Source organism: Balaenoptera physalus (assembly GCF_965194825.1).
Source record: "Balaenoptera physalus genome assembly, chromosome: 5".
Taxonomy (NCBI): Eukaryota; Metazoa; Chordata; class Mammalia; order Artiodactyla; family Balaenopteridae; genus Balaenoptera; species Balaenoptera physalus.
In genome coordinates, this window is record NC_138884.1 from 150,495,015 (window position 1) to 150,521,146 (window position 26,132).

Here is a 26,132-nt window from a genome sequence, read left to right on the forward strand (position 1 = left end):
ACAAAGCATCCGTGAGTTGGGGGACAGCTTCAGGTAGTGAAATACACCTGGACCTGGAGCCTGAAGGGAGAGGACACAGAGCTGGAAAAGAAAGAATATTTTAAGAAAAAGTGGCCAGAATTTTTCAAAATGTAGTGAAAAACATAAACCCACAGTTCCCAAAAGCTCAACAAAACTTAAGCACAAGAAACATGAAGAAAACTACACCAAGGACCATCCTCCTCAAAATGCTGAAAACCAGTTATAAAGAGAATAGCTTAAAAGCACCCAGAGAAAAAAAGGCACATTTTTATACAGGAACAAAGAAAAGGATGATTGGTTGATGTCTTGAATGAAAACAATGCACCCAAGAAGACAGTGGAGCAGTATCTTTAAAATGTGAGAAAAGGAAACCCACCAACCTGCACTCTTTACCAGCAAAAGTGTCTTCCAAAAACAAAGGTGAAACAGGGCTTTTTCAGACGTAAGAAGTTGGAAGAATTAGTCACTGGCAGATCTGTACTACCAGAAACGTGAAAGGACATCCTCCAAGTAGAAGGAAGATGGGACCAGGGGGAAACCAGAAGCCACACAGAGAAGTGAGGGGCCCCAGAAAGGGAGACTATGTGAGTCGCTGTAAGGAATGCTTTTTTAATGATTTAAATTTCTTTAAAAGATAATCAATCATCTGCTTACAGCAGAAATAACAACAATGTATTGTGTGATCTCTATCACATGAAAAGTTAAAACGTATGACCACAGGAGTACAAAGGCTGGGAGGGGAAAATCAGAAATGGTGTTTTAAGGTTCTCTTCCTACATATGAGATGGTATGATCTCACTCAACAGTGGACATTGACAAGTTAAAAAAATGTATAGTATAAATCCCAATGCAACCACTAAAATAACCGAACAAAGAATTACAGCTAAGAAGGCAACAAAAGAGGCAAATGGGATAATTTAAAAAAATAATAATCCAAAAAAAAGGGCAGGAAAAAAAGAGAAAAGAACAGATGAGATGAATAAAAGATAAATAGCAAGATGGTAGATTTAAACCCAATCATATCAATACTCACATTAAATGTAAATGATTGAAACATCCCAATAAAAGGCAGAGGTTACCAGATTGGGTTAAAAAAAAAAAAAGCAAGATTCAACTATATGCTGCCCACACAGAGCACACTTCAAATATAGACACAAATTGGTTAAAAGTAAAGGGGTGGGAAAAGATAAATTGGCTAACCCTCAACAAAATAACTGAGTGGCTGATGTATTAATATTAAAGTAAAGTTCAGAGCAAGAATATGACCAGAGAAAAATTGGGCCATTTCATAATGACAAAGTTCTAAAATCATCAAAAGGACGTAACAGTCTAAATGTGCATGTACCTGATGGCACATGGTAAGAATCCATGAAGCAAAAGCCAATTAGGAGAAATGGGCAAATCCACAATTATACTCAGAGATTTCAACACTCTTCTCCCAAATGTGATTCAACAAATAGACAGAAAATCATCAGGAATATAGAAGACTTGAACACTATCACCTAACTTGGCCTGATTGATATTTACAGAACAGTCAAACATTTCCTGAGCCACAGGTGGCAATATTTTTTAAATAATTCAAGCCATTCAAAGAATGTTGTCTGACCACATTGGAATTATACTAGAAATCACTAACAAAAGATATCTGGGAAATCCTCAAATATTTGCAAACCAATAATCCACTTCTTTTTTAAAATATTTTATTTATTTATTTTGGCTGTGCTGGGTCTTTGTTGCAGCACGCGGGATCTTTCGTTGCAGCATGCAGACTCTTAGTTGCGGCGTGTGGGATCTAGTTCCCTGACCAGGGATCGAACCCAGGCCCCCTGCATTGGGAGTGCAGAGTCTTAGCCACTGGACCACTAGAGAAGTCCCAGTAATCCACTTCTTAATTTCCCATACATTGAAAAAGAAACCAAAGGAAAATTAAGAATTATTTTTGAACTGAATGGAAATGAAAAGAGAACATATCAAAAACCGTGGAACACAGTTAAAGCAGTACTTAGAAATTTATGGCACTAAGCACCTAATTAGAGAAGACAGGGCTCAGATCAATGACCTCAGTTTCCTTCCAAAGGAACTAGAAAACATGAGAAAAGGTGAAACCCCAAGTAAGCAGAAGAAGCAAACAGGAAAGATCACATTAGAAATTAACGAAATAGAAAACAAAACAGAAAGAAAAAAACAGAGAAAATTAATGAAACCAAAAGCTGGTTCTTTGAGAAGATCAATAAAATCCATAAATCTTTTATACATGGATCTGGGAAAAAAAAGAGAAAAGACACAGATTATCAGTATTAGGAACAAGAGACGCAATGTTACTACAGATTCTACACACATTAGAAGAAGAATAGGACCAGAATTTGAAAAGATACATGGTCACTGCAGCACTATTTACAATACCCAAGACATGGAAACAACCTAAATGTCCATCAACAGAGGAATAGATAAAGAAGATGTGGTACATATACACAATGGAATATTACTCAGCCATTAAAAAGAATGAAATAAGGCCATTTGCAGCAACATGGGTGGACCTAGAGATTGTCATACTGAGTGAAGTAAGTCAGACAGAAAGACAAATATCATATGATATCGCTTATATGTGGAATCTAAAAAAAGGCTACAAATGAACTTATCTACAAAACAGAAATAGAGTTACAGATGTAGAAAATAAACCCCTTACCGGGGGGTAGGTAAGGAGGAGAAGGATAAACTGGAAGATTGGGATTGACACATACACACTACTGTATATAAAATAGATAACTAATAAGGACCTACTGTAGAGCACAGGGAACTCTACTCAGTACTCTGTAATGGCCTATATGGGAAAAGAATCTAAAAAAGAGTGGATATATGTATATGTATAACAGATTCACTTTGCTGTATACCTGAAATTAAGAACATTGTAAATCAACTATACCCCAATAATTTTTTTAAAAAAAAGAAGAAGAATAGGGAATATTGTGAATAAATTTATGCCAATACATTTGGCACCTTAGAAGAGCTGGATAAATTCATTGTAAAAAAAAAAACTACCAAAGCTCACTCTAGAAGAAGTAGAAAACCTGAACGTATTTATTAAATAATTTGAATTTTTAGTTAAAAACCTTCCCACAGAGAAAACACCAGGCCCAGGGAGGGTGGTGGTGGTGTGATGAATTGGGAGACTGGGATTGACATATATACACTAATATGTATAAAATAGATAACTAATAAGAATCTGCTGTATAAAAAATAAATAAACAAAATTCAAAAAAAAAAAAGGATATGCCACTCTCATAAAATGAGTGGGGGGCATTTCCTCTTTCTCTGCTTTGTAAAACAATTTGAATAAGATTGAAAATATCTGTTCCTTCAGTGTTTGGTAGAACTTACCCAAGGAATCATTTGAGGTTGGATTTTTTTGTGGGTATATTTATGTATGTATGTGCCTGTGCACATGTGTGCTTATGTGTGAATAAATTTTAAACTATTAATTCATTTTCTTTACTGATTAAAAAAAAAAGAAAACACCAGGCCCAGATGGCTTCACTGAGAAATTCTACAAAACATTTAAGGAGGAAATAACACCCATTCTACGCAAACACTCCCAGCAAAGGGAAGAGAAGGGGCTACCTCTTGACTCATTCCATGATGCCAAATCCAGAATGACAAGAACAGAAACCTACAGAACAGTATCGGTCATGAACACAGATGCAAAACACCTTAAGTTTTGGTTAATCAAATCCAACAAAAAAAGGATAATATATCATGATCAGGTGGGGTTTATCCCAGGGATGCAAAGTTGGTTTAACATTTGAAAATCAATCAACATAACTTACCATATCAACAGAAAGAAAAAACATATGATTATCTCAGTAGATGCAGAAAGAGCACTGGACAGAATCCAACACCCATTCCTGATGTTAAAAAAAAAAAACTCTCGGCAAACTGGCAAAGAAAAGGACATCCTCCACCTGAGAAAAGGCATCTACAAAAACATTACAGCTAACATCACACTTAATTGTTAAAGAATGACGCTCACCCCTTAAATTAGAACCAGACCTGGGGTTTGCTCTCTCCCTGCTAGTCAACATCGTGCTGGAGGGTCAAGCCAGTTCAGACTGGAAAGAAGTAAAATGCCCCTGATTTGTAAATGACAAGATCATCTATGTGGACAATTCTCTGGACTCTACAAGAAAAGAGTCACCAAAATGAACAGTATTAGTGCACTTAGCAAGGTGGCGAGACACCACCAGTACACGACATACGGGCGCGCTGCAAGCAACAAGTTTCCAAAGAGCCAAGCACACATGTAATCGAGTCACGTGACGTAGCGTCCCACTCGCAGGTATCTACCCAACAGAAAAGGAGGTACATGTCCACACAAATTTGCACACAAATGTTCACAGCGGCTTTACTTGTAACAGCCCCGCACTGGGAACTACCCAAATGTCCGTCAACAAGTGACGGGGCAAACCGTTCTAGGGCCACACAATGGGACGTGATCAGCCACAGAAAGCCGTGAACCATCCGTCGACACTTGGCAACAACGCAGGTGAGTCTGAAGGTAACCGTGCTGGTGGAAAAGGCGTGCGAACTGTGTGGTGGCGTCTGTACCACATTCGAGAAAGAGCCAGTGGGTCTACAGTGACCGAGGCAGACGTGGGGCTGCCCGGGGGGGGGCTGGGAGGGGCCGTGAGACGACCTCTGGGGGTGATGGGAACAGCCACTGTCTAGATTGTGGTCAGAGTTTCATGGACAGAAACAGGTCAAAACGTATCAAATATATGCTCTAAAGAGTGTCAATTATGTCTCAATAAAGCTGTTATTTAAAAAAACACACCAATCAGGTTGATCTACTAGACAGACAGACAGACGAGAGGCCTGTGTGGAGGGACCGGGGAGGCTCGGCCTCGGCTGCTGAGCGAACACACGAAGCGTGAACAGGGGTGACATCACTTTAGACTTTAACATGCACGAAAGACCTCTTTTTGGTTTCGCCTTCTCTCCTGGGGCCTCGCTGGAGCCTCCCCACGCATGGGGCTGGCCACTCCTGCACCTGTGCTGGGACCACTGTGGGAGGGACCCCCTCCTCCCCGAGGGACCCTGGGGGTGCTGCTGGTGACTCTCGGCCACAGACACCGTAGGGATGGGCGGCCTCGAGCCGGGCAAGTGCGGCAGAGGAAGAGGCTGGTTGCTATGGCGACAGCCGTGCTTCTAAAGACTGGGTGTCCCTCCTTCTCCCTTGAAAGGGAAGAGGCAGGACTGAGAGGCAGGGGCACGCGGGGACAGGGCCCTCCTGACGGCTCCTGCGGCCACAGGGCCGGTTCTTTGTGCTGCTGCCGGACCGAAGGCTGAAGCCGCCGGGGCCCTGGTCTGCTCAGGAGCAGCAATTTGCGAGGGAGGGACATGGGGACAGATGGGCAGGACAGCCACACGGCCCCCGTGTACAGCCTGTCCACGTGTGCACACGGGCTGTTCTTCTGCCCACACAGCCTGTCGGACTCATTCTGGGAAGAGGGAGCCCCAACCTCGAGGATCGGCCGGCAGGAGCCTGGTAAGCGCCCGGCAGCGTGCCGCAGCCACTGGGCCGCGGGGCTGGCGCTGGCCCCTGGGACCATCAGCACACGGGTGGTTGGAAATGCGGTCTCAGGCCCCATCCCAGACAGACTAGAGTCAGACCCACGTCTTAACAAGACCCCAGGTGACTCACACGTGCAAGTGTTTGCAGCCATGGGCCCTCGGGGGACTTGGCAAACACGAGATGGCCGATTACATGCAGGGTCTCGAGAAATGAAAGAGGTGGGCAGCTTCTGAAGCGCTGCTTGAGGCACATATAGGCAGAAGATTGTAGGTCCGTTGGCAGGTCTCTGAAGCCCCTTGTCATAGGTGAGGCTAGGGCCTCATGTGCAGGACCCAGAGCCCTGGATGGAGGGGAGGCTGGTCCCCCTGACAAAGAACTGCCTACGGCCCCAGTTACGTAAGGGGCCCCTGCGGCCCCCTCAGTGGCTGCCCTATGGGGGGGATTCCTGGATGACGGCTCTGAAGCGAGGCCGATCCTTACGCACCGGAAAGCCGCCATCGCTGGTCACATGGGGCATGGGCCTGAGTCTGTGAGCCCACGGGTTTGCAGACCCTTCCTGTAGGTGTTTCCATCTCCGCAGAATGTAGAGTGGGCCATTCATACTCAGCGAGGAGCCACAGCCCCACACTGGCCCGCGGCTGCTGCATGGGGGGCTATCGTGGAAGCCCCCAGGCCTGCCCTCCACGCGAAACCAAAAATAGCACCATGTTTCTGGGGACTAGGTCCAACATCAGGAACTGGGGAGATGTGAGGGTGGGGATTCCTTCTCTGTTCTCCATATCACTTGCCAGATGGGTGCTGAGTGACAGATGATCACAGCATAACCCAGGGCAACACCAACCAGCTGAGGTCTGGATGTGTACCTTTACTGGACAAAATCACACAGTCCGGGGCGCCAGTATGCAGCACAGCTGGCTTTTCTATCCCCCTCGAGGAAGGAGACCAGCAGGCTCCCACACATGGCAGGCACGGCAGCACACCTTCAGAGTCTGCCTGATGGCACCAACGCTCCCACCATCTTCACACGGTCCAGGGATCTTGGTTCCCTTGATGACATTATGCCGATTAGACAGGGCGGCCAAGAGATGACAAGCGCCCTAGAGGCCTCGGTAAAGCCCATGCCTCCCGCAGGGTGAGAGGTAAACCTGCTGAAAGTCCAGGGAAGTTTGGGGGTCCGAAGGTCTGGCAATGTGGGAGTGTGCAGGACCACTTCTAGGAGGCAGAGCTCAGTGGGGCTCTGGGTGGGGGAGCGGCACACCCCGCATCTGCACGTGCTGTTCTGACCCATCTCCTGGGCCGCAGGCCACTCGCCCCTTGGGTGAGTAGCCCATCAGACCCCACGCAGCCTGGAGCATCTGTGGCAGACACCTGTGGCAAACGCCTCCAGCCCAGAGCCCTGGCATCCTGGAGCAAGTCCATCTCCTCCTGCATCAAACACAACTCTCCACTTGAAAAGCAGCTCCGGGTCTGCCACTGAGCTCTGGGGCAGGTCCAACTCCATTTACCAAGTGGCCACATGACCCAAGGGCCCAGTGAGAAGACGGTGCACACAGCATTCTGTCCCAAATTTAAATATCAGAGCCTGGGCCCAAGCGCATCTGAAAGCGCGTCGTATGGCCGGGAGCCTCCAGCTCGTCCTGAGCTGCTTGCTGCCTCTCCCTCAACCCACGCCCAGGGCTGCACGAAGAGCCTCCCGCCAGCCGCGTGAGGGACGCGGCTTGCGGGCGCGTGTGCACACGCACCAGGGTCCCCCGGCACACAGGACCAAGGTGCACGTCTGGCTCAAGCAGGCAGCATCCAACAGCTCAGCCGGTGGGCCAGACTCAGAGCGACGAAGACAGAACACTTGGGGACAAAGAGGTCTGTGGAGAGGGACAGAGAGGGTGCTGTGTCCTGCAGAAAAGCTACACGGATCCAGGAAGTGTCCCCTACAGCAGGGGCTCATGAACGGCTCATGTCAATGTCAGCCCCTTTCTGCCATCCCAGTGACCACTCCATGGGCCCAGGTGCAAAGTGGCCATGACAGCAGGGACGGAGGACGTGCATGGGCCAGTTACGTGGACTTCCTGAACTCTCAACACAGCTCCCAGCCCAACCCCAAACCAGCAAAGACCAAAACATGGTCAGAGGATGGGGACATGCCAGCAACCCGGTGGCCGCCTGACAACACACAAGCCACAATAAAAGTGGAGATGGTGACTTACCCCTGGAGACAGTTGTGGCTTTGCTGTCCTGGCCAAGATGCAGGTGCCAGTGCCAAACCCCCACTGACTGCCCCGGAGCCATAACTGTCTCCAAAGGAGGGGTCCATCTGAGATCTCTGCTCAGTGGGGTGTGCGGTGGAGTGTGGAGTGTGCAGTGTCCAAGGAAGGAACCGGGGAACCCAGTACCCCTCCCAGTAAGCTGCGAGCTGAGATGGCCCCTGACCATCAGGGGTCCTCAGGCTACCAAACCAGCAGGTAGAGAAAAGGCTGCTTTAAAATTTTTTTTTTAATTGAACTATAGGTAATTTACAATGTTCCATTAGTTTCTGGTGTACAGCAAAGTGATTCAGTTATATATATGTATATACGGGGTTGGCCAGAAAGTTCGTTCGGGTTTTTCCATAAGATGTGACAGAAAAATCCAAATGAACTTTTTGGCCAACCCAATATATATATTCCTTTTCACATTCTTTTCTATTATGGTTTATTACAAGATATTGAATATAGTTCCCTGTGCTATACAGTAGGGCCTATTGTTTATATATATATATATATTTTTTTTTTTTTAATAAATCTTAACCACTTTTTTTAAAAATTATTTATTTATTTATGGCTGTGTTGGGTCTTCATTTCTGTGCGAGGGCTTTCTCTAGTTGCGGCAAGTGGGGGCCACTCTTCATCGCGGTGCGCGGGCCTCTCACTGTCGCGGCCTCTCTTGTTGCGGAGCACAGGCTCCAGACGCGCAGGCTCAGTAGTTGTGGCTCACGGGCCTAGTCGCTCCGCGGCATGTGGGATCTTCCCAGACCAGGGCTCGAACCCGTGTTCCCTGCATTAGCAGGCAGATTCTCAACCACTGCGCCACCAGGGAAGCCCCTGTTTATATTTTATATATAGCAGCTTGTATCCCAAAAAGAAGAGGCTGCTTTAACGCTGGGGTGATGCATTCCTACCGCCACAGAGAAATAGGGTTGGTGCTCGTTACCGACTGAACTGGATCTCCCCAATTCACACACTGACGTTCTCACCCCCAGTACCTCAGAATGTGACAGTATTTGGAGAGGGAGCCTTTAAAGAGGTGATTAAAATGAGGTCACATGGGTGGGCCCAAATCCCACATGGCTGGTGTCCTTATAAGAAGAGGAGATTAGGACACAGACACACACAAAGGGACGACCATGTGAGGACACGGGGAGGAGGTGGCCGTCTGCACGCCCAGGAGAGGCCGCCTCAGGAGGAACCCCTGCCCGCAGGCTGCGGCCTCCAGGACGTGAGAGGATGAGCGTCTGCCGTGTGGGCCACCTGCCCGCCGTGGTGCTTGGTCACGTAGCCACATCCAGGCAGAGCTTCCTGACGACGCAGGAAGACAACGCCCAGAAACCGGAGGCCCACCGGGCACCCCAGCACCCCTTGTATGGTACCAACGGGGCCCCAGGCACCAAGCCCTGAAGCCTCCCCCAGCGGCCAAGGGCAATGGGGACAGGTGCTGGCTTTGGGGTTCAGGTGGAGAATGCTCACGCTGACATCCCCAGCCCAGGACGAGGCAGCTGGTGGGCCCTGGCGCCCCGCCCTTTCCATGCGGACAGGAGCCGGGGGTGACTGGGCCTCGCCTTCCATGTGCCCTGCCAGGCCTGACCCCCATCCCTGAGCCCAGGCAGCTCGGAGGGCAGCGGAGAGAGAAGGGTGGGTCGGGGCCCCCACTCCTGCTTGCGTCACCCCAGACTGGCTGCACCCCTGCTCCTCGCCACGTGGCCTCGCCACACCGTTCTCTGTCGGCTCCACCTGCCCTGGGGTGGGCGTGGGGGGTTGGGGAGGAGCCCCAGGGCTCTATACCACCCCTCGTGGCTTCCCTGCCCCATGTCCACATGTCCATCCACAGTCCCCAAGTCGCCCTCGTCTGGGCGTGCTGTTTCCTCCTGGGCCCAGATAAGGAGCCCGGATGACTGCAGGAGTGGACACTGCCGGCCTTCCCTGCCACTGCGGACAGTCTGGGCCAGGCAGGGTGCAGTGGGCAGGCTGGCTGGGCCTCAGGAAGTGGGAACCCTCTGGGCCCTCCTGGCGCAGGGGCTGGGAATGGGGCCTGCTGCACCCAGCGGTGACGCCAGAGACCCCAGGCGCGCAGAGCGGGCACCCCAGTGGCAACTCACACCTGTCTGCGCTTGACCCGAGTCCCATCCAGGCTCCCACAGGCGGGGGTGGGGCGAGGCGGGGATGGCCTCACTCCAGCCGGGCCTCGTGTCTGCCCAGTGCCCACCACGAAGGCCGTCCCCATTACTGTGCGTGGAAAGGCACTTTAAGGGGGTGAATGAGGGGCAGGAGGGGACAAACAGAGGGGACGACTGGCTGAGAGGCTGATGGCAGTCCGGCCCAGCACGGCTTCTGGCCGCCCAGGCTCACGGTCAGCACAGGTGCAGTCGCGGGGCAGCAGTGGCCCTCACGGGGCAGGGGCCCCCAGGTACCACACGGGGCTCGAGAAGGGGCCTGGTCGGGCCCAGTAGTCCACAGCACGGACCCGGTAGGAGCCGGAGACGACAGCCGTGTCTGAGGACACAAAGGTACATGCCTGCTCTTCAACCTGAACCCCTCTGATCCCCCCAAGCTCCAGGTGCCGAGAGGCCCTGGACCCCTCCCCGCAGGGACTGTGCTGAGGCAGCAGGCACACCTGGGCTGAACACGAAGAGGTTAAAGGTCGAAGGCTTCCTGCTGATGGGCAGGTACACCACACCCTCAGGGGAGAACTGGATCTCATAGGTCCACAGGCACCTGGGGAAGGTCAGGCACAACCAGGGCTGGGGTCCAGGGGGGCTGGCAGGCAGGGGGCGCCCAGAGCCCTACTCCCCTCCAGCCCCCTTCCTGGCCCCTCCCCGGGGCCCAGGACACTCTTCCTGCCATGACAAAGGGCCACACTGGCTGAGAGGAGGGGTCTGGAGCACAGTGCCAGGGGCAAATGGTCTGTGTAGGTACCCCCACCCTACATTACAGAGGTACAAAGTCATGGGCCATTTGTGCCAACAGTGGGGGCAGCTGTATGGGGGGCAGAGAGCACAGTCCGCGTGGGGTGGCCGAAGGGCCACAGAGAGTGGCCACATGGGCGCTACAGCCCGGAGGATTTGGGGGCCAAGGGCGCGTGGGGGGGGCAGGGGTAGGGGTGGTGACCGCACTCACGCACTTGGAGCCCACACGCTCATCGGACCAGACCAAAAGCAGCTGCCCGCGGGTCAAGGGCAGAGCACGAAGCCGGGTCACCTGGGGGAGTGAGGCACCGAGACTGGTTGGGGGCGGGGGCGACCGGGGCGGCGGTGGGGAAGGGAAATGCCACTTGCCTGCCCCGGCGGCTCCTCGGGGCGCGCGCACACGTGCACCAGCCAGAGCGAGGGCACAGGAAGCTCAGGGCGCAGCGTCAGGCGGCCGCTGCTGGGAAAGGGGAGCGGCACCACGGTCGCCGGGTCCTGGGGACAGAGTCAGGGGCTCAGGGCCCTCGCACCTCGGGAGCCGCCCCGCCCCTTACCCCACGCTCCCCGCGGACCTCGGCCGCGCGCATGCGCCGGAACTGCTCAGCAGAGGGGTAGACGGGCCTGCCCAGGCGCCGCCACTCGCCGTAGGGGCTGCAGAGCCAGTTGTCCATGTAGAGCTGGACAAAGACGACCTCTGCGGAGCGGGATGCTGGGGCGGGGCCTCGCCTCCTCCAGGCCCCGCCCCGCCAGAGCTACCCCCACCCCACGGGCGGGAGCCCCCTCTCCGGGAGCCCTGCTTACCCGGGCCCGAGGGCACCCCGTGCAGGCTCAGAGTCAAGGGTACGCTGCGGTTGGCGTGGGCGCGGGTGTCGTCGCTCGCGTAGACCAGCACTGTGGCGCGCCAGGCGTCGGCGGGGCCCGTGGGGGGGTGGGCGCTGGCCAGGACGCCCACCGTGTGGTTGCTATCCAGCACCGTCCCGCCCCGCGACACCTCAGCCCAGAGCTGCTCGCCGTCTGCGGGGGTAGAGGGGTCACCACGCGGAGTCGTCGCCCCTCGACCCTCCCAGGGCCCGGCTTCCCACCATTTGCCCTCCTCCACCGGAGATCCCCGGCCACACCACAGCCTCTGCGGCCCACTGAGCTGGGGAAGGGTGGGGAGGGACAAGAAACACGCTCCCGGCTCCCCAGCAGGGCACATCCTTCCGCGGGCCTTTGCACAAGCTACCCCTGGCCTAGCACGACATCCCCGTCCAACTGAGGCCTCGTCCTGGCCCCGCCCTCGCAGGAAGCGCCGGGGCACGCGGCTCACCCAGCAGGGCCAGCAGGGCCATCGCCGTGAGCACCGGCTTGCGCAGCAGCTGCACGTGCGGCGGGCGCGTGTCGTTGACCTGGAAGCGCGCGGTGAGCGTGCGCTGAGAGAAGGGGTGCGGGTGGTAACTCAGGAAGGCGTTGTCGTTGCTTAGGAGCACGTAGCGCACGGAGGAGCTGGTGTTGGCCACCAGCAGGTTCTGGTGCTGTGCGATGACCTGCGGGCATCGGGGTGGCTGGGAACGCGACCGCGGGGGCCGCCTGCCCGCCCCTCCCACCCGGGAGAAAGGCCTCCCCCGGGGGCGGGCCTGGCGGCGGGCCCACCTTCACGACCATGGCAGCGTAGGTCACGTCGGCCCTCCAGGGCTGCGGCAGGGACCAGCCCACCAGCGGGTCGGCCTCGTCGTTGTAAACGGGGGTGTCCGCGAACTTGGGGAAGAGCCGCTGTATCTGCCGCACGACCGCCGCCTCCTGCTCCAGGATGTAGATGGAGCTGCCCGCGCCCTGCGCAGAGGCCCCGCCTGAGCTACCCCCGAGACCGCCGCGGAGGGGCGGCGGGGCTGCAGGCAGCAGGCGGGGATTCTGGGGTTGCCGCATGCGGGGGACCCCCGCGTGGGCGCTGGGTTGGGGGCGGGGACGGACGGAAGGGCGGGGATCCCGGGCTGGACCTTCTTGTGGAGGGCGATGTAGTCCAGCCTCACGCCCACCTCCCCGGTGAAGAAGTTGGTGCCGTTGTGGCAGTGCCCCAGGAGGCCCCAGCAGAGCGGGGAGCGCGGCAGCGGGTGGAAGGAGTCTCCGGGGCCGCCCAGGCGCAGAGCCGAGCTGGCGGCTCGCAGACCCTCGGAGCAGGCGTCGTAGTAGTTCAAGAAGCCTGGGCGGGAGGGACACAGAGTCCACATCCCCGCGCCGGAGGGGCGGCTGCCACCCCCTCTCAGATCCGCAGGACCCCAGGAGGCCGGCCTGCCCACCTTGCAAGGTCATGGACACGTTGTCAAAGTCGTGGTGGTCCGGCTCGTTCCACGTCTCGAAATTCCACTTGGAAACGTGCTTGAGGCCGTACCTACCTGCAGAGGGTCCCTACTGTGGCGAGAGGGCCCCTGCCCTGGGACAGGGTCATGGGCTCATGGGGATCCCCAGGGAGGGGCAACCATGGTGGGGGGCTTGGATGTGACGGGAGTGTCTGATTCCCTATGAGCTCGCCCCCCCCCCACTTGCCCCCCTCCCCCATCAGGAGGCCCTGGTTCAGCGGGTTCATGATGAGAAGACCAGAAGGTGGCCTGGGTGGGTGCGGGAGGAGAGCCTGCCCAGCAGTGCCCCCCCTGTCCCCGCAGGGCACGCGCCCCGCCCACCGATGTATCTCCTGGCCAGGAGCGAGACCAGGTCCTTCCACTCGAACACCTGCCGCTTGTCCTCAAAGTCAGTGAAGCGTCCGGAGGGGCTGCCCATCAGCTCAAAGCCTGCAGCACATGAGGGCGGCTGTCCACTGCTCACCTGCCTGTCTCCACCAGGCCCGCGCTGAGGTAGGCCCTGCGTGGACAACCAGGAGGACCCAGAAGGGCCAGGCCAAGGGGAGGGCGTGGGGCCAGCAGTACAAGGGCAAGGCTGGCGGCTTACCTGGGACGAGCTGGTTCTCCCTGAGAAGGTCCAGGTACCGGTCCAGGTGGGTGAAGTTGTAGCTCACGCCCTGCCTGGCTGACCCCCTGTAGAAGGACACTCAATGTCAGGATGGGGGAAGGTGGGCCCGGGGCTGGAACTGTGGCCACATTCAAGCAGCTAACAAACCTGCAAGGTGCCGTGCAGGGCTAGGCTCCAGACTCAACTGGCCCCTCTCCTCAGAAACGTGACTGTGTAAGTCTAGTAGTCACTCACAGCCTAGTGTGAACTAGGCTGTCTGTACTGGAACCCCACCCTCGAGCCTTCAGGGGCTCAGAATAGCCTGTGGGAGGGGGCAGGCAGGTCTTTCGGGAAAGGTACAACAGGATGGAGGGGGGAGAATAGGCATCCTAAAGACAGCAGCTGACAGTGAAGCGGGAGGCTGTGGGATGAGCTTGGCAGGACCCTGTGGTGCCATATCCTGCTTCCCTGCACCTCCTGGAGGCCAGGGTCCCAGACTTGGCTCAACACTACCCCTGCCCCCCTTCCACACTCTGAGAGGCAACGTGAACAGGCAGGAGAGGGAGAAGGGCAGTCCCCCCACCCTGCACTCATCCCTGAGGTAGAAATGAACTCATGATAATCAAGCAGCAGAAAAGCAGCTAGTGGGCCTGGGGCAGAAGAAGGGTGTGGGTTGTGAGAGATGCAGTCACACGAGGCCTCGTGACAATGGTGAGGATGGGACCTGACTCAGGGTGACATGGGCAGTCCTCTCAGGGATTGACGCAGAGCAGTACCATGACTTTTCTTAGGTGTTTGTAAGACAATTCTTTTAGAACAGTTTTGGATTCACAGCAAAATTGAGACGGAGGTACCGAGATTTACCCCCCGCCACGCTCCCTCCCCACATGCACAGCCTCCCCCATGGTCCACATCCCAGAGTGGGACTTTTGTTACAACTGATGGACCTACACTAACATCACAGTCACCCCAAACCCACAGTCCACATTAGGGCTCACCGGGTGATGTACATTCTATGGGTTTGGAAAAATGTATAACGGCACGTATCTACCACTGCAGCATCACACAAAGTATTTTCACTGCCCTGAAAGTCCTCTCTGCCTCACCTCTTCGTCCTCCCCCCACCCCAAACCCCTGACGTGTTTACTGTCTCCATAGTTTTGTCTTTGCCATATTTTGAAAGGATCCCTTCATCGGCCCATTGGAGCCAGAGTGGGAGCTGGAAGACGGTTCCCGGGGGGAGGTAGGTGCCCGGACTGGGTGGCGTCGGCGGCAGCAGCAAGAGGGAACTGGCGCGGATGGATTTAGGAGGCAGAGGGGCCAGCGTCCACTGCCGGACTGGAGGGGAGCTGGGAAGGGGGAGTTCAGCACAACCGTGGATTTCGCTTGAGCACCTGGGGGTGCGTGCAGTTGGCAGAGGCAGGCGGGGGAGTAAGATGGGTCTCAAATGCGCTGGCGTGGAGGTGGCGCACCTGGGGTCGGGGGCTGGGTGAGGAAACTGGTGCTCAGCCGTCAGGCCAAGGCAAGGAGGGCGAGGCAGGCGGAGTAGAGCACCGAGCCTGGGGCTGATGCGGCAGCCTGGGGTGGCCCAGACGGGTGGGCCGGCAGAGGGTCTGAGGGCTTCCCCTGAGGGCACGCCCGGTCCATCCACAGATCTGAGGGGGAGGGCGGACACGTTCCAGAGGGCGTGCAGCTGCGCCCTCTAGTGGCAGCCAGGTGCGTCCCACCTGCGCGGCGGCGGCGGCGGCGCGGGAGGGGCGACGAGGGATCAAGGTGGAATCTGGCCCTGAACCGCTCTGAGTCTAAGTCTCCCAGTCAGTCCCACGCCAGTCTGGCCAGCCCACCGCTGTCCCCCTGAGGGACAGCGAGGGTCTGGACAAGTCAGCACCTCCCTTCCGGGCCTCCTCTGCCCCACTCGTCACTGCACAAGGTCAAGGCCGAGCCACCACGCAGACAGGGTGCCTCCGGCTCTCACCAGACCACGTCTTCCCACCTCCGGAGCCCAGCCCCACAGCACGTGCGCAGCGGGGGTCCGCCCCTTCCCCCTCCAAAGGTCACAACCGGTAGCAAAGAAAAAAAAGCGCTCGGGTAAAAATTAAATGCGTGGCAGCGGACGGGTTCCAAAGTCCCACAGGTGGGGGTGGGGGAGCAGGCGTGGGCGATGGGCGACGCATGTACAGCGGAGGCCCGGGCACGGGTGCCAGGCTTTCTCTGCAGACCCTGGCAGCGCTGGGCCGACTTGGGGCGGGAGCACATCAGGCCTCGGGTAAATTCTGTTCCGGCGCTCAGTGTCCTGGGCCTGCGGGGTGTCACCAGGGCAGCCCCAGCCGCAGAGCCGCTCTCAGCCTGTCACTCTGAGTGGACTTGAGTGTCCGCTGACCAATCCAGCCTCGGCACCCAGAAATGCCCTAGGGGTCAGCAACCTGCCCCCCGGGGACCAGAAGACCCAACCTTGGGGTGATCCCAGGCCCAGGAACCCCGGAGAGCTGTCCTCGGGCCCCACTGTCGGTGCCTAGGTCTCCATCCGTCTCAGCCTCCGTCAGGAGGGGAATTTGAGCGATCAAAGCTAGTGAGGGGGCTGAGCCAGAAGGTGTAGTGCACAGCCCACCCCTGCACTCCCCCTGCAGAGGCTTGGGTCACACACGCAGTCCAGCCCGAGGGCCTCTCCATCCTCCAGCCACGCAGGAGGCCGAACCTAGGCGCGAGGCACAGGTGGCGTCGCCTCCCGCTCCTGGTCCGGCACTTGGGCCGGGGCAGCGGAGGCCGCACAACGACTTTATTCACTGCACGCCGGCGGCCGTCAGGCTGCACCAGGAACCACCCCCCATCCCTGGGCCTGAGCGCGTGCGCCGCGAGGACCCAGCAGCACCCAGGCCTGGTGAGTGCTCGGGTGCGCAGGGCGGGGCCCCAGGCCTCGCGTGCTCGGGCGTGGAATCTGGGGAACACCGGGTGGGGATCGGGCCGGGTGCAGACGGGACCGCGCTTGCTCTTCTGGCGAGGGGAGGGACGCACTCGTGGGAGGGGGCGCAGGGTGGATGGAAACGTGCTGGGTGGGGCCCGGGCCGCGCGTGCTTGGCTTGCAGGGCGCACTCGTGGGAGGGGGCGCAGAGCGGGGGTACGTGTGGAAATGCACGGGGTGGGAACCCGGGGCGCGCGTGGTCGGTAGGGATGGGGGGGCGCGGGGCCGGGGTGGGGAAATACATGGGGCGGGGCGAGAGTGCTCAGAGAGGGAGACACAGACCCGCCGCTGCGGGGAACCGGCAGCCACAGTCAGGGTCCCGGCTGCGAAGGTGCCGGCCGGGGAGGCAGGAGAGTCGCTCTTCTGGAACTGGGAGCGCTGGGGTCTGGTTCTCTGGACCCTGGAGATGAGAATGGGCTTGCAGCCCAGCCTCTTTTCACTTGTGGGGATACATGGCTCCTTTCCAAATAAGTGTACTCAGCGGCTTAAAATGGTGATTTAAAGACCAATATTAAAATAACAACCATCTGGCACAGGACTGGGCAGGAGGCAAGATGAAGGCGGTTCCAGCAGGCGGAGGTGCTGGAGACCCCACGCCCCTTGCTGGTTAACCCACGCCAGGGTCCTGCTGCCCCCCTGCCCCGGTGGAAAAGTCTGCAGTGGGCCCACTGGGGTGAAGGGGGACAGTGGGCCTCGGCCAGCAAGGCCCCAGGAACCAAGACGCTCGCCTGTGTGCCTGGTCAGAGGGCAGCATGAAGACCACAGTCCTCAAAGCACAGAGGGACAGGCAGGGGTTGGGGGGGGGTGGCGCTTAGGCCCCAGGGGCCCTGCAATTCTCAGTTGAATCTCTTCAGCTGCTTAGACACCCAGCCTGGGCAGCGGCTGGGGGAGCAGAGGCCCAGGCCCTGCCACCAAGGCAGCCAAGGCCACCCCTGCGGTGCAGCTGCATGGGGGACATGGGTGCTGCAGCGCTGAGAACAGTCCCTCCCTGAAATATCAGTGTCTCCACCTGCCTAAAATCCCACCACAGGTGCTCCAAACCTAGGCGGCCCCCGAAAGCCCCGTCCCCACCTCCATTCACCCCTCCCCTCCCCGGCGGTGGGCCCAGCCGCCACCGCTGCCCACATGTGCCACGCAGGGAGTTCCCACACTGCCGCTCCGCCGCCGGTAGCTGGGTTGGAAGATAAGCGTGTTATGACCCCTCGGTGGCCCCTCCACTCCAGCCCTGAGAGGAGTCTTATCTGCCCCTGAACTGCTGTGACTTGTCCCACCCGCCCTCTGGCCGGTGGCTCCTGTAAACCACATCCTTGGGCAAACAGCTCCGCCCCAGGACTGAGTGGGTACTGCCCAGGACTCGGGGGGAGGGGCCGGGCTGGGAGGCCCCAGGCTCTGCCCCAGGCTCTGCCCCAGGTGGTTGGGTTCAGCCTCCAGAGGGCAGAGCGAGATCTTGGGGCCCAACACAGACTCTTCAAGAACAAGGAATCAGATCTGGAGATGGACGCGGCATCGCAGTGGGGCCTCGGCCCTGACCACTCCTCCCCCTCGGTGCAGGTGTGCGGAGACCCTCCCACCCGCTGGCTATCCCCCCAGCCACCCTGGGGTTCCACTCCCACCTCTGCCCCCAAATGGGGCCTCTGGTCTTTCCCATCAGGCCATGATGTGGCAGAGCTTTCAGGGAGGCTCTGGAGGGAGGTCCCGAAATGAGGCTGAATGTGGGAGGCGCCTGGGTGGAGCTCCCCCTGCCCCGGGCTTTGGGAGACAGCAGGCCCAGGCCAGCTCAGCCTTGCAGCCCCGTCAAAGGGACCCCTCGCAGCCTCTCAGGTCTCCCCTCCAGGATGGAGAACACTTGGGGCTGTGGTGTTCTTTCCCCACGCTACCCCTAAGGCACCCACTTGTTCATTGTAAAGATGGGAGAACCGAGGTCCTGAGTAATTTTAAAATCAGCAGCGTGCTCTTCGTTAACTGCATGTGGGACACGAGGGCAGTCATCCAAAGGGGCCGTTTACCTTCACACCAGCCCTACGAGGCAGGTTCCACTGGCCCAGGAGGAGTGGACGGAGGCGTGGCGAGGCCAGACGGCCACCCACCGCACAGGGCCAGCACCTGGCTGGGATCCAGGTGGCGGGGCTCCAGGGGACAGAACCAGGACCCCTGCCCCTGCAGCAGGAAGGGCACACCTGGCTAATTGTATCTTGATGCCTGGCAGCCCTCCAGTCCTCGGACGGACACACACACACACACACACACACACACACACACACACACACCAGCGGCCTCATGCCTGCTTTCCCTCCAGTCCTCGGACGGACACACACACACACACACACACACACACACACACACACACACACACACACACACACACACACACACACACACACACACCAGCGGCCTCATGCCTGCTTTCCACACAAGGACACAGAGCAGAAGCCAAGATGTGGCTGCCCTGGGCCCGGCTGGCTCCCGCGTGGACCAGACCCATCGCCTAGCAGACAGGATGTCCAGGGATGGGACCCAGAGACCAGCCCCTCCCTCGGACCCCCATCCTTGCCCACACTCCAGGGTCCTGGGAGCCACGGCACTGGGCCTGTCCCCCCGCCCCCTCCCCCGGTACAACTGGCCAGGCTCCTGAGCTTTCCGCCTCCCCCAGGGGCCCAGAATCCAAGCTTCCTGCTCCAGCCACTCAATGCCCCAGCCCACCGGTCCCGCACCTGGAGCCCTGCTCCTGGGAGGCTGGAAGCTTATGAGTCCCACACAACTGTAATTATGTGTGAGCCTCTGATTACAGTACAACTCCCCGGATTAGCCGCTCAGGTAATGCGCATCTGGGGGAACCTATGACTCAGCAATCTTTGGAGTAAATGATTTAACTGCAAGCCCAGCTCAGCCGAGCAGTCAGATGCTAAGCACAGAGCACTGCCCGCCGGTCAGTGCCAGGCCAGCTCTGTGCCTGAGCCCACCACCTGCATGCCCAACCCGCTAACTGAGCCAGAGGCCCCGCGGACAGACAAGCTAGGCCCGCACTACCTGCCGAGGCCGTGAGGGGCCCCCTCAGGTAAGAGTCCCCCTGGGACCCTGCGGCAGGACAGCAAGGGCTCTAGACGACTTGGCCACAGCGAAGGCCAGCTCCCTGGATGGAGCGGAGGGGCAGAATGCTGTGAGTGGAAAGGCCCGATTCCAGTGTTTCTTTTGTGGACTCCCCGTTGTTTAAACAGTCACTCAGTCGACACACCTGGACCTCGGGGGCTGGCTGAGCTCAAGGTGTCCAGGGACTCCTGTGTGGTGAGGTCTTCAGAGGAAAGAAACAGCTCCCCTAGCATCCCCCAAAGGGCAGGCCTGCCACTCGAGCCCTGGGGGTGGCGTCCGCCTGCCCACACCTCACACCAGGCCGGGACAAGCGCCCGTCCTCCACACCCGGGGACACCCCAGGCCCCGCGTTCCCGGCCAGTGCACACACCGCGCCAGGGTGACCAGGCTCTGAGGAAGCAGAGACCATCTGCTTCATGTCACCATGAGGGGGACAGCAAGAGCTGAAGTCCGGGCGGACCTCAGCACAGCTGTTAACGGGACTCCCTGGCACTCGCTGAGCACAGAGGCAAGGTCAGCCTGGGCCGGGTGGCAGGCTGCCCTCTGGACAGCAGGGACGATTGGCACGCGTGTTCCACGGTGCGTCTTTGTGGCCTGAGCCACCAGCCAAAACCCAGAAGCATTAACACGCACTGGGAAAGGGGCCTGCTGTCCCAGAACACCCTGCAGGCGATGGACACCAGTCACCCCCACTGCCCTCCCAGCCGGCCCCTCAAAGCACGTTCCAGGAATTCTGCTGCAAGGACTGGGCAGTGGCAGGCGCTGCTGCAGCACAGATTTGGGGTCCTGGCATCTGCAAGGCTCTTCCTGCCAGCAGGGCCGCAGTGCAGAGGTGATCGAGGGACAACCAGAGGGGACTATGGTGGTCTGGATGGCGGAGCGGAGGGGCCTCTGGCGTGGACAGAGAGCAGCGGAGCTTGTTCTGGCCACGCGAGTCTGGGTCTCCGTGACGCCCTCTGACTCTGACATGTCTCGCCACCCCAGCAATGACACCCACTTCTGCCCACTTTGCAGGTTTTCTCGGGGGGCGGGCTGGTGCCCCATGATGGAAGTGTCCCCTGAGTGCACACAGCAGGGCAGGGGGCTGGTGCTGGTTCGCCGGCGGCCCCCCGCACCCCCAGGCCTGCGAGAGGCTCTGAAGGCCCGGCTGCGGCGGAGCTGTGCGTGCAGCGTGCAGGGGGCCTGGGTGCTGCTGCAGGACCTGCTCCCCGCCACGCGCTGGCTCCGCCAGTACCAGCCTCGGGAGGACCTGGCGGGTGACGTCATATCTGGGCTGGTCATCGGCATCATCCTGGTGCCTCAGGCCATCGCCTACTCACTGCTGGCCGGGCTGCAGCCCATCTACAGCCTCTACACATCCTTCTTTGCGAACCTCATCTACTTCCTCATGGGCACCTCACGCCACGTCTCCGTGGGTATCTTCAGCCTGCTCTGCCTCATGGTGGGCCAGGTGGTGGACCGTGAGCTCCTGCTGGCCGGCTTCGACCCCGCCCAGGACGGCCCAGGGCCCGGGGCCAACCGCAGCGCCCTCAACGCCTCGGCCACCATGCTGGCGCTTGGGCTACAGGACTGCAGCCGGGACTGCTACGCCATCCGCGTGGCCACCGCCCTCACGTTGCTGGCCGGGATTTACCAGGTGAGGAGCTGGGCCTGGGCCTAGACAGGCTGGCTCAGCCACTCAGAGCAGCCCCTTCCGGTACTGGCCGCCCCCCTGCAAGGGCCAAGCCCGGGGGAGACAGGAGGTCAGGGCGGTGGCTTAACCCGCAAGGAGAGGAGAGAACAGGGCATAGGCAGAAGTGGGTGCGTGACAGCACCCCGGGTCAGGGCACCAGAGGGGTTGAGGGTGCCTGGGGTGGGGGGCCTGCCTGGCCAGCCGCAGAGTGTGGCCTCGGGCCCAAACGTGCCCCCACGTGGTCTGCACATCCTCCCCGGCGTCCTGTCCCAAGTGGGATCCTGGGAACTGCCTGCCCGCCTGCCTCCCCACGGCCTCCCCGCACCCAGCCCTCCCTGGCCCAGGGCTGTCCACCCCAACGTCGCCCCCTCCCAAGGGCCACCTCAGGCCCTTCCCCTCAGCTCCAGGTCCCCCGGGAGGGGGGCGGTGCTGTGGACAGGGCAGAGAAAGGAGCTGCCTTCCGATGCCCAGAGCCCGCGTGTGTGGGACCACGGTGAGCGTCGTGGCCACAGCGCGCACTCCGGCGGCTGCCGTGCCTGTGCGCGCACACGCATGTGCAGGCGGCTGCGGATGGGGTCCACGTGGGAAATGAGCACTGCGAGGGAGGGAGGTCCGGCTCTGCGCTGTGCCCGCGCCCTGCAGCCCTGACCACGCTCTGTCCGCAGGTCCTCATGGGCGTCCTCGGGCTGGGCTTCGTGTCCGCCTACCTCTCGCAGCCGCTGCTGGACGGCTTCGCCATGGGGGCCTCAGTGACCATCCTGACCTCCCAGCTCCGACACCTGCTGGGCGTGCGGGTCCCGCGGCACCAGGGGCCGGGCCTGGTGGTCAGCACGTGGCTGAGCCTGCTGCGCAGCGCTGGGCAGGCCAACCTGTGCGACGTGCTCACCAGCGCCACGTGCCTGGCCGTGCTGCTGGCGGCCAAGGAGCTCTCGGACTGCTACCGGCACCACCTGAAGGTGCCGCTGCCCGCAGAACTGCTGGTCATCGGGGCGGCCACGCTCGTGTCCCACTTCGGGCAGTTCCACGAGCGCTTCGGCTCCAGCGTGGCTGGCGACATCCCCACTGGCTTCATGGCCCCGCATGTGCCAGAGCCGGGGCTGGTGTGGCGCGTGGCGCTGGACGCCGCGTCCCTGGCCCTCGTGAGTTCCGCCTTCTCCATCTCGCTGGCGGAGATGTTCGCCCGCAGCCACGGCTACTCTGTGCGCGCCAACCAGGAGCTGCTGGCTGTGGGCTGCTGCAACGTGCTGCCTGCCTTCTTCCACTGTTTTGCCACCAGCGCCGCCCTGGCCAAGAGCCTGGTGAAGACGGCCACCGGCTGCCGCACGCAGCTCTCCAGCGCGGTCAGCGCCGCCGTGGTGCTGCTGGTGGTGCTGGCGCTAGCGCCCCTGTTCCGGGACCTGCAGCGGAGCGTGCTGGCCTGCATCATCATCGTCAGCCTGCGTGGGGCCCTGCGCAAGGTGCGGGACGTCCCGCGGCTGTGGCGGCTCAGCCCTGCCGATGCTCTGGTCTGGGTGGCCACGGCGGCCACCTGCGTGCTGGTCAGCACCGAGGCCGGGCTCCTGGCTGGCATTCTCCTCTCACTGCTCAGCCTGGCCGGCCGCACACGGCACCCACGCGCAGCCCTGCTCGCCCGTGCCGGGGGTTCCAGCTTCTACGGGGACCCAGCAGAATTTGAGGGCCTGGTCCCCGAGCCTGGTGTGCAGGTGTTCCGCTTCACGGGGCCCCTCTACTACGCCAATAAGGACTTCTTCCTGCGGTCACTCTACAGCCTCACCGGGCTGAACGTGGGGTACGCAGCCGCCAGGAGGAAGGAGCGGGGCCCAGGGGTGGGGGCTGGCGAGGGAGAGCCTGTCGAAGGCAGGGACCTGGGTCCCGGGAGCAGCACAGCTGCGCTGGTGCCCTCGGCGACCTGCTTCCACGCAGTGGTCATTGACTGTGCCCCGCTGCTGTTCCTGGACGCGGCCGGCCTGGCCACACTGCAGGACCTGCGCCGAGACTACGGGGCCTTGGGCATCACCCTGCTCCTGGCCTGCTGCAGCCCCTCGGTAAGGGACACCCTGAGGAGAGGCGGCTTCCTTGGGGAGGACCAGGGGGACGCGGCCGAGGAGGGGCAGCTGTTTCCCAGCGTGCACTGTGCCGTGCAGGCGGCCCGAGCCCGCTGCCAGGAGCTGGTGGCCACCAACTCCACCCTCTAACAGAGCCAGCACCTGCCGCCAGCCTCCACTCCCACCATCCACCACTGCGATCTTGCTGTCGCCTGGTGCCTCCAATCTAGAGGACCCAGGGAACCCCAAATGGGATGGAGGGTGGCAGTGAACACACACAAGGACACAGACACTTGAGAACCCTCAACTGCACCTTTGAGACAAACGCTGCCTCGGTGCCAACCTGGGCCCAGTGCTGTGCATCTGTGGTCCGTGGAGCCGGTCTGACACTCGGTGTCCTGTCTTACTTGAACAAGGACCCTGAGGCAGTCATGTGGCCTCCAAGGTGCCAAAAGGACGTTGGTCCCTTGGCCCGCTAGCGCCCCCCCACCCCAGGTGAGAGCTGGCAGCTCTGGCCAGGGGTGTGATGAGAGTCTCTGTGTCTAGGAAACCCCGCAATGCACACACCCAAGTGTTTCTTACACCCTCTGCCTCAGCCCCCACTGGGGCTGGCAGGGCCAAAGGCAGATGTGACCAACACGACCTCAGCCCGGCCCCTGGCGTGGCATCCCCACACAGTCTGAGCACAGAGCGAGGGTGCCCACTCGCCGTTGCAGGGCCCAGCTCTGCCCGATCCAGGGGCTGCCCCAGCACCCACAGCGCCTGTGCCGCCAGGAGGGTGCCCTCAATTCTGCCCTGCCCCCAGGAAGCTTGGCCGAGAAGCACAGGGGCAACGGCTTCGTGGAGCAGGAGTCCCCCACCCCGTGACCCCGCCATGGCCCGGTACTGCACTGTCCCCCACAACCAGACGCCACCTCCTCTTAGTCTCTGTCTGCATCTCCATACACTGGGCTCTGCCCAGCTGCCCCCAGGCTGCCCATCCCCTCCATCACCCACCTGGCCGTGATGAGGTCCAGCAGCCAGTGGGTCCGAACCTGTTCGATGCCACCATGAGGGACGGCACCCACGTAGGCCAGGTTGAGCTGCTGGTCCCAGCTGAGGTCATACCGGTCAGCCTGGCTGTGCGGCAGTGGGGGACTGGGCACAAAACAAGGGGGAGCGGAGGCCTTAGTCCCCTTGAGTGGGGCTAGCAGAGGGGCCTCAGCACAGGCCCCGCACCTACAAACTCAGGGCAAGGACCGGGGCATGTCTGCTGGTGAATTTTACCGTCCCTGATGTAATAAACTGCCCCCTAGTGCCAGGACTGTGATGAAGTCTCAGGTTTATGGGGGTCGGGGCCTCCCAGAGAGATCACATTCCCACCCTGCTCCCTGCCCCCCCAGCCGGGAGATATCAGCTCCAAGCCCGACAGAGGCAATCGGGGACACCAGGGATGGGGACAGGTCCCACTGCAGGGACGTCGAACGTTCTGGGGTTGCCCCGTCGAGGTGGTCCCGGTCTGCGCCAAAGAGTAGTGTCCTGGGCCACAGCCCCTCCTGCAGCCTGGGCTGCCGCGGTTGGCCACCAGGCTCTTCAGCCTCTGGGGGGTGACCAGGCACACTCAGGACCTGGCCCCAGGCCCCCACCACACGGGGCAGCCGCTCAGCTAGAAAACCTCCGCAGCACCGGAAACATGGCATAGAGCCAGCGGACAGAGAGGAGATCCCCACTCTGAGGCTGGACCCGAAAGGAAGGAGCGAGCCGCGGCCCTCCTCCCTTCGGAGCGCCTACTGCAGGTCTCTCCAGGTGCGACACGGGGGTCCCGGAGGCACGGGGCGGGGTGCGCGGCCGCGGTTTGGGAAGAGCGCGCAGCGAGCAGGGGCGGGCTGGGACGCTCCGACCTCAGTGTCCCCCGCGAGGCGCTCACCAGAAGCCGGTGCTCCTCCAGAAGGGCTGCAGGGGACGCAGCGCGCGGGCCGCGTCCACGCGCACCAGGTGCGGAGCCTCGGCGGCCGCAAGGGACGCGGCCAGGAGCGCGAGCAGCGCGGCGCGGGGGCGAGGTGGGCGCATGGCGGGGGCGCGGGGGACGCGAGCCCCGGGCGCGGGAACACCCCAATCCCGGGAGACCCACGCGGCCCTCCGCGCTCCGGGAGCCGAGGTCCGCGTCCCACCCGCCTGTTCCGCCTCCGGGTCGCGCGCCACGTGACCGCCGGCACGAGGCGGGGCCTCGGCAGGACCGGGCCGGGCGGCGGTCTGGCGGGCAGTGGGAGGTGGGCGGGGCCGGAGCGGTGGGCGTGGAGCGGGGCTGTGGGAGGGGCGTGGCCGGGAGGGGAAAGCAGGAGGCGTGGGCGGGGTCTGGCGGGAGGTGGCGGTGGAGGCGGGCCCGGGGCGGTGGGCGTGGGGCTGGGTGGCGGGGCGGGCAGCTCCCGCAGCCCCGGAAGCTGGAGCGCTTCTCCAGACAGTGGGCTGTGCCCAGATGCCCTCAGGCTGCCATCCCCCCGCCCCAATCTGGAGCCCCTTCCCCGCAGTTTGCTCCCCTCCGTTCCCTCCCGCGCCGAGCGGGCTGCGGGGACTGGGCGGCACTCGGAAAGCGCTCGGCCTTCAGCCGCTCGAGTGAAATCCGTCGTCTGTTAATGCTTCGGAAGGTCGGCTCGCGGGCCGGCAAGTATCCTAACGCGCGCGCCAGGCGGCTGCTCAGTGGAAGGTGGTCAGAAGTGGGACAC

The 26,132-nt window shown here is 59.9% G+C and overlaps 2 protein-coding genes across 9 annotated transcripts; one reads left to right on the plus strand and one right to left on the minus strand.

Annotated features, from left to right (window-relative positions):
• Positions 1-8,062: 8,062 nt before the first annotated feature.
• On the minus strand, positions 8,063-25,607 carry IDUA (alpha-L-iduronidase). Of its 6 annotated transcripts, none has more exons than XR_014263863.1 (14): positions 25,337-25,600; positions 24,427-24,567; positions 13,668-13,753; positions 13,403-13,510; positions 13,022-13,117; positions 12,722-12,924; positions 12,378-12,557; positions 12,055-12,271; positions 11,547-11,759; positions 11,318-11,439; positions 11,115-11,240; positions 10,957-11,037; positions 10,454-10,554; positions 8,063-10,332 (listed from the first exon to the last, which is right to left on the minus strand). XR_014263863.1 is itself a non-coding variant. In XM_082462395.1 (14 exons), exons 1-14 carry the CDS (start codon positions 25,477-25,479, stop codon positions 10,226-10,228), a joined length of 1,920 nt encoding a protein of 639 aa, XP_082318521.1. In that variant the 5' UTR covers positions 25,480-25,603; the 3' UTR covers positions 8,063-10,225. The 6 variants fall into 6 exon arrangements, 4 of the variants coding, with proteins under 4 accessions (XP_082318521.1, XP_082318519.1, XP_082318518.1 ...); XM_082462395.1 differs by having other exon boundaries at positions 10,961-11,037; positions 25,337-25,603; XM_082462393.1 differs by having other exon boundaries at positions 10,961-11,037; positions 12,055-12,157.
• Positions 13,760-24,355, plus strand: SLC26A1 (solute carrier family 26 member 1). 3 transcript variants are annotated; one of them, XM_082462391.1, is made up of 3 exons: positions 13,760-16,545; positions 20,728-21,349; positions 22,051-24,355. In XM_082462391.1, exons 2-3 carry the CDS (start codon positions 20,756-20,758, stop codon positions 23,578-23,580), a joined length of 2,124 nt encoding a protein of 707 aa, XP_082318517.1. In that variant the 5' UTR covers positions 13,760-16,545; positions 20,728-20,755; the 3' UTR covers positions 23,581-24,355. The 3 variants fall into 3 exon arrangements, with proteins under 3 accessions (XP_082318517.1, XP_082318516.1, XP_082318515.1); XM_082462390.1 differs by lacking the exon at positions 13,760-16,545 and adding an exon at positions 18,984-19,681; XM_082462389.1 differs by lacking the exon at positions 13,760-16,545 and having other exon boundaries at positions 18,984-21,349.
• Positions 25,608-26,132: the final 525 nt, after the last annotated feature.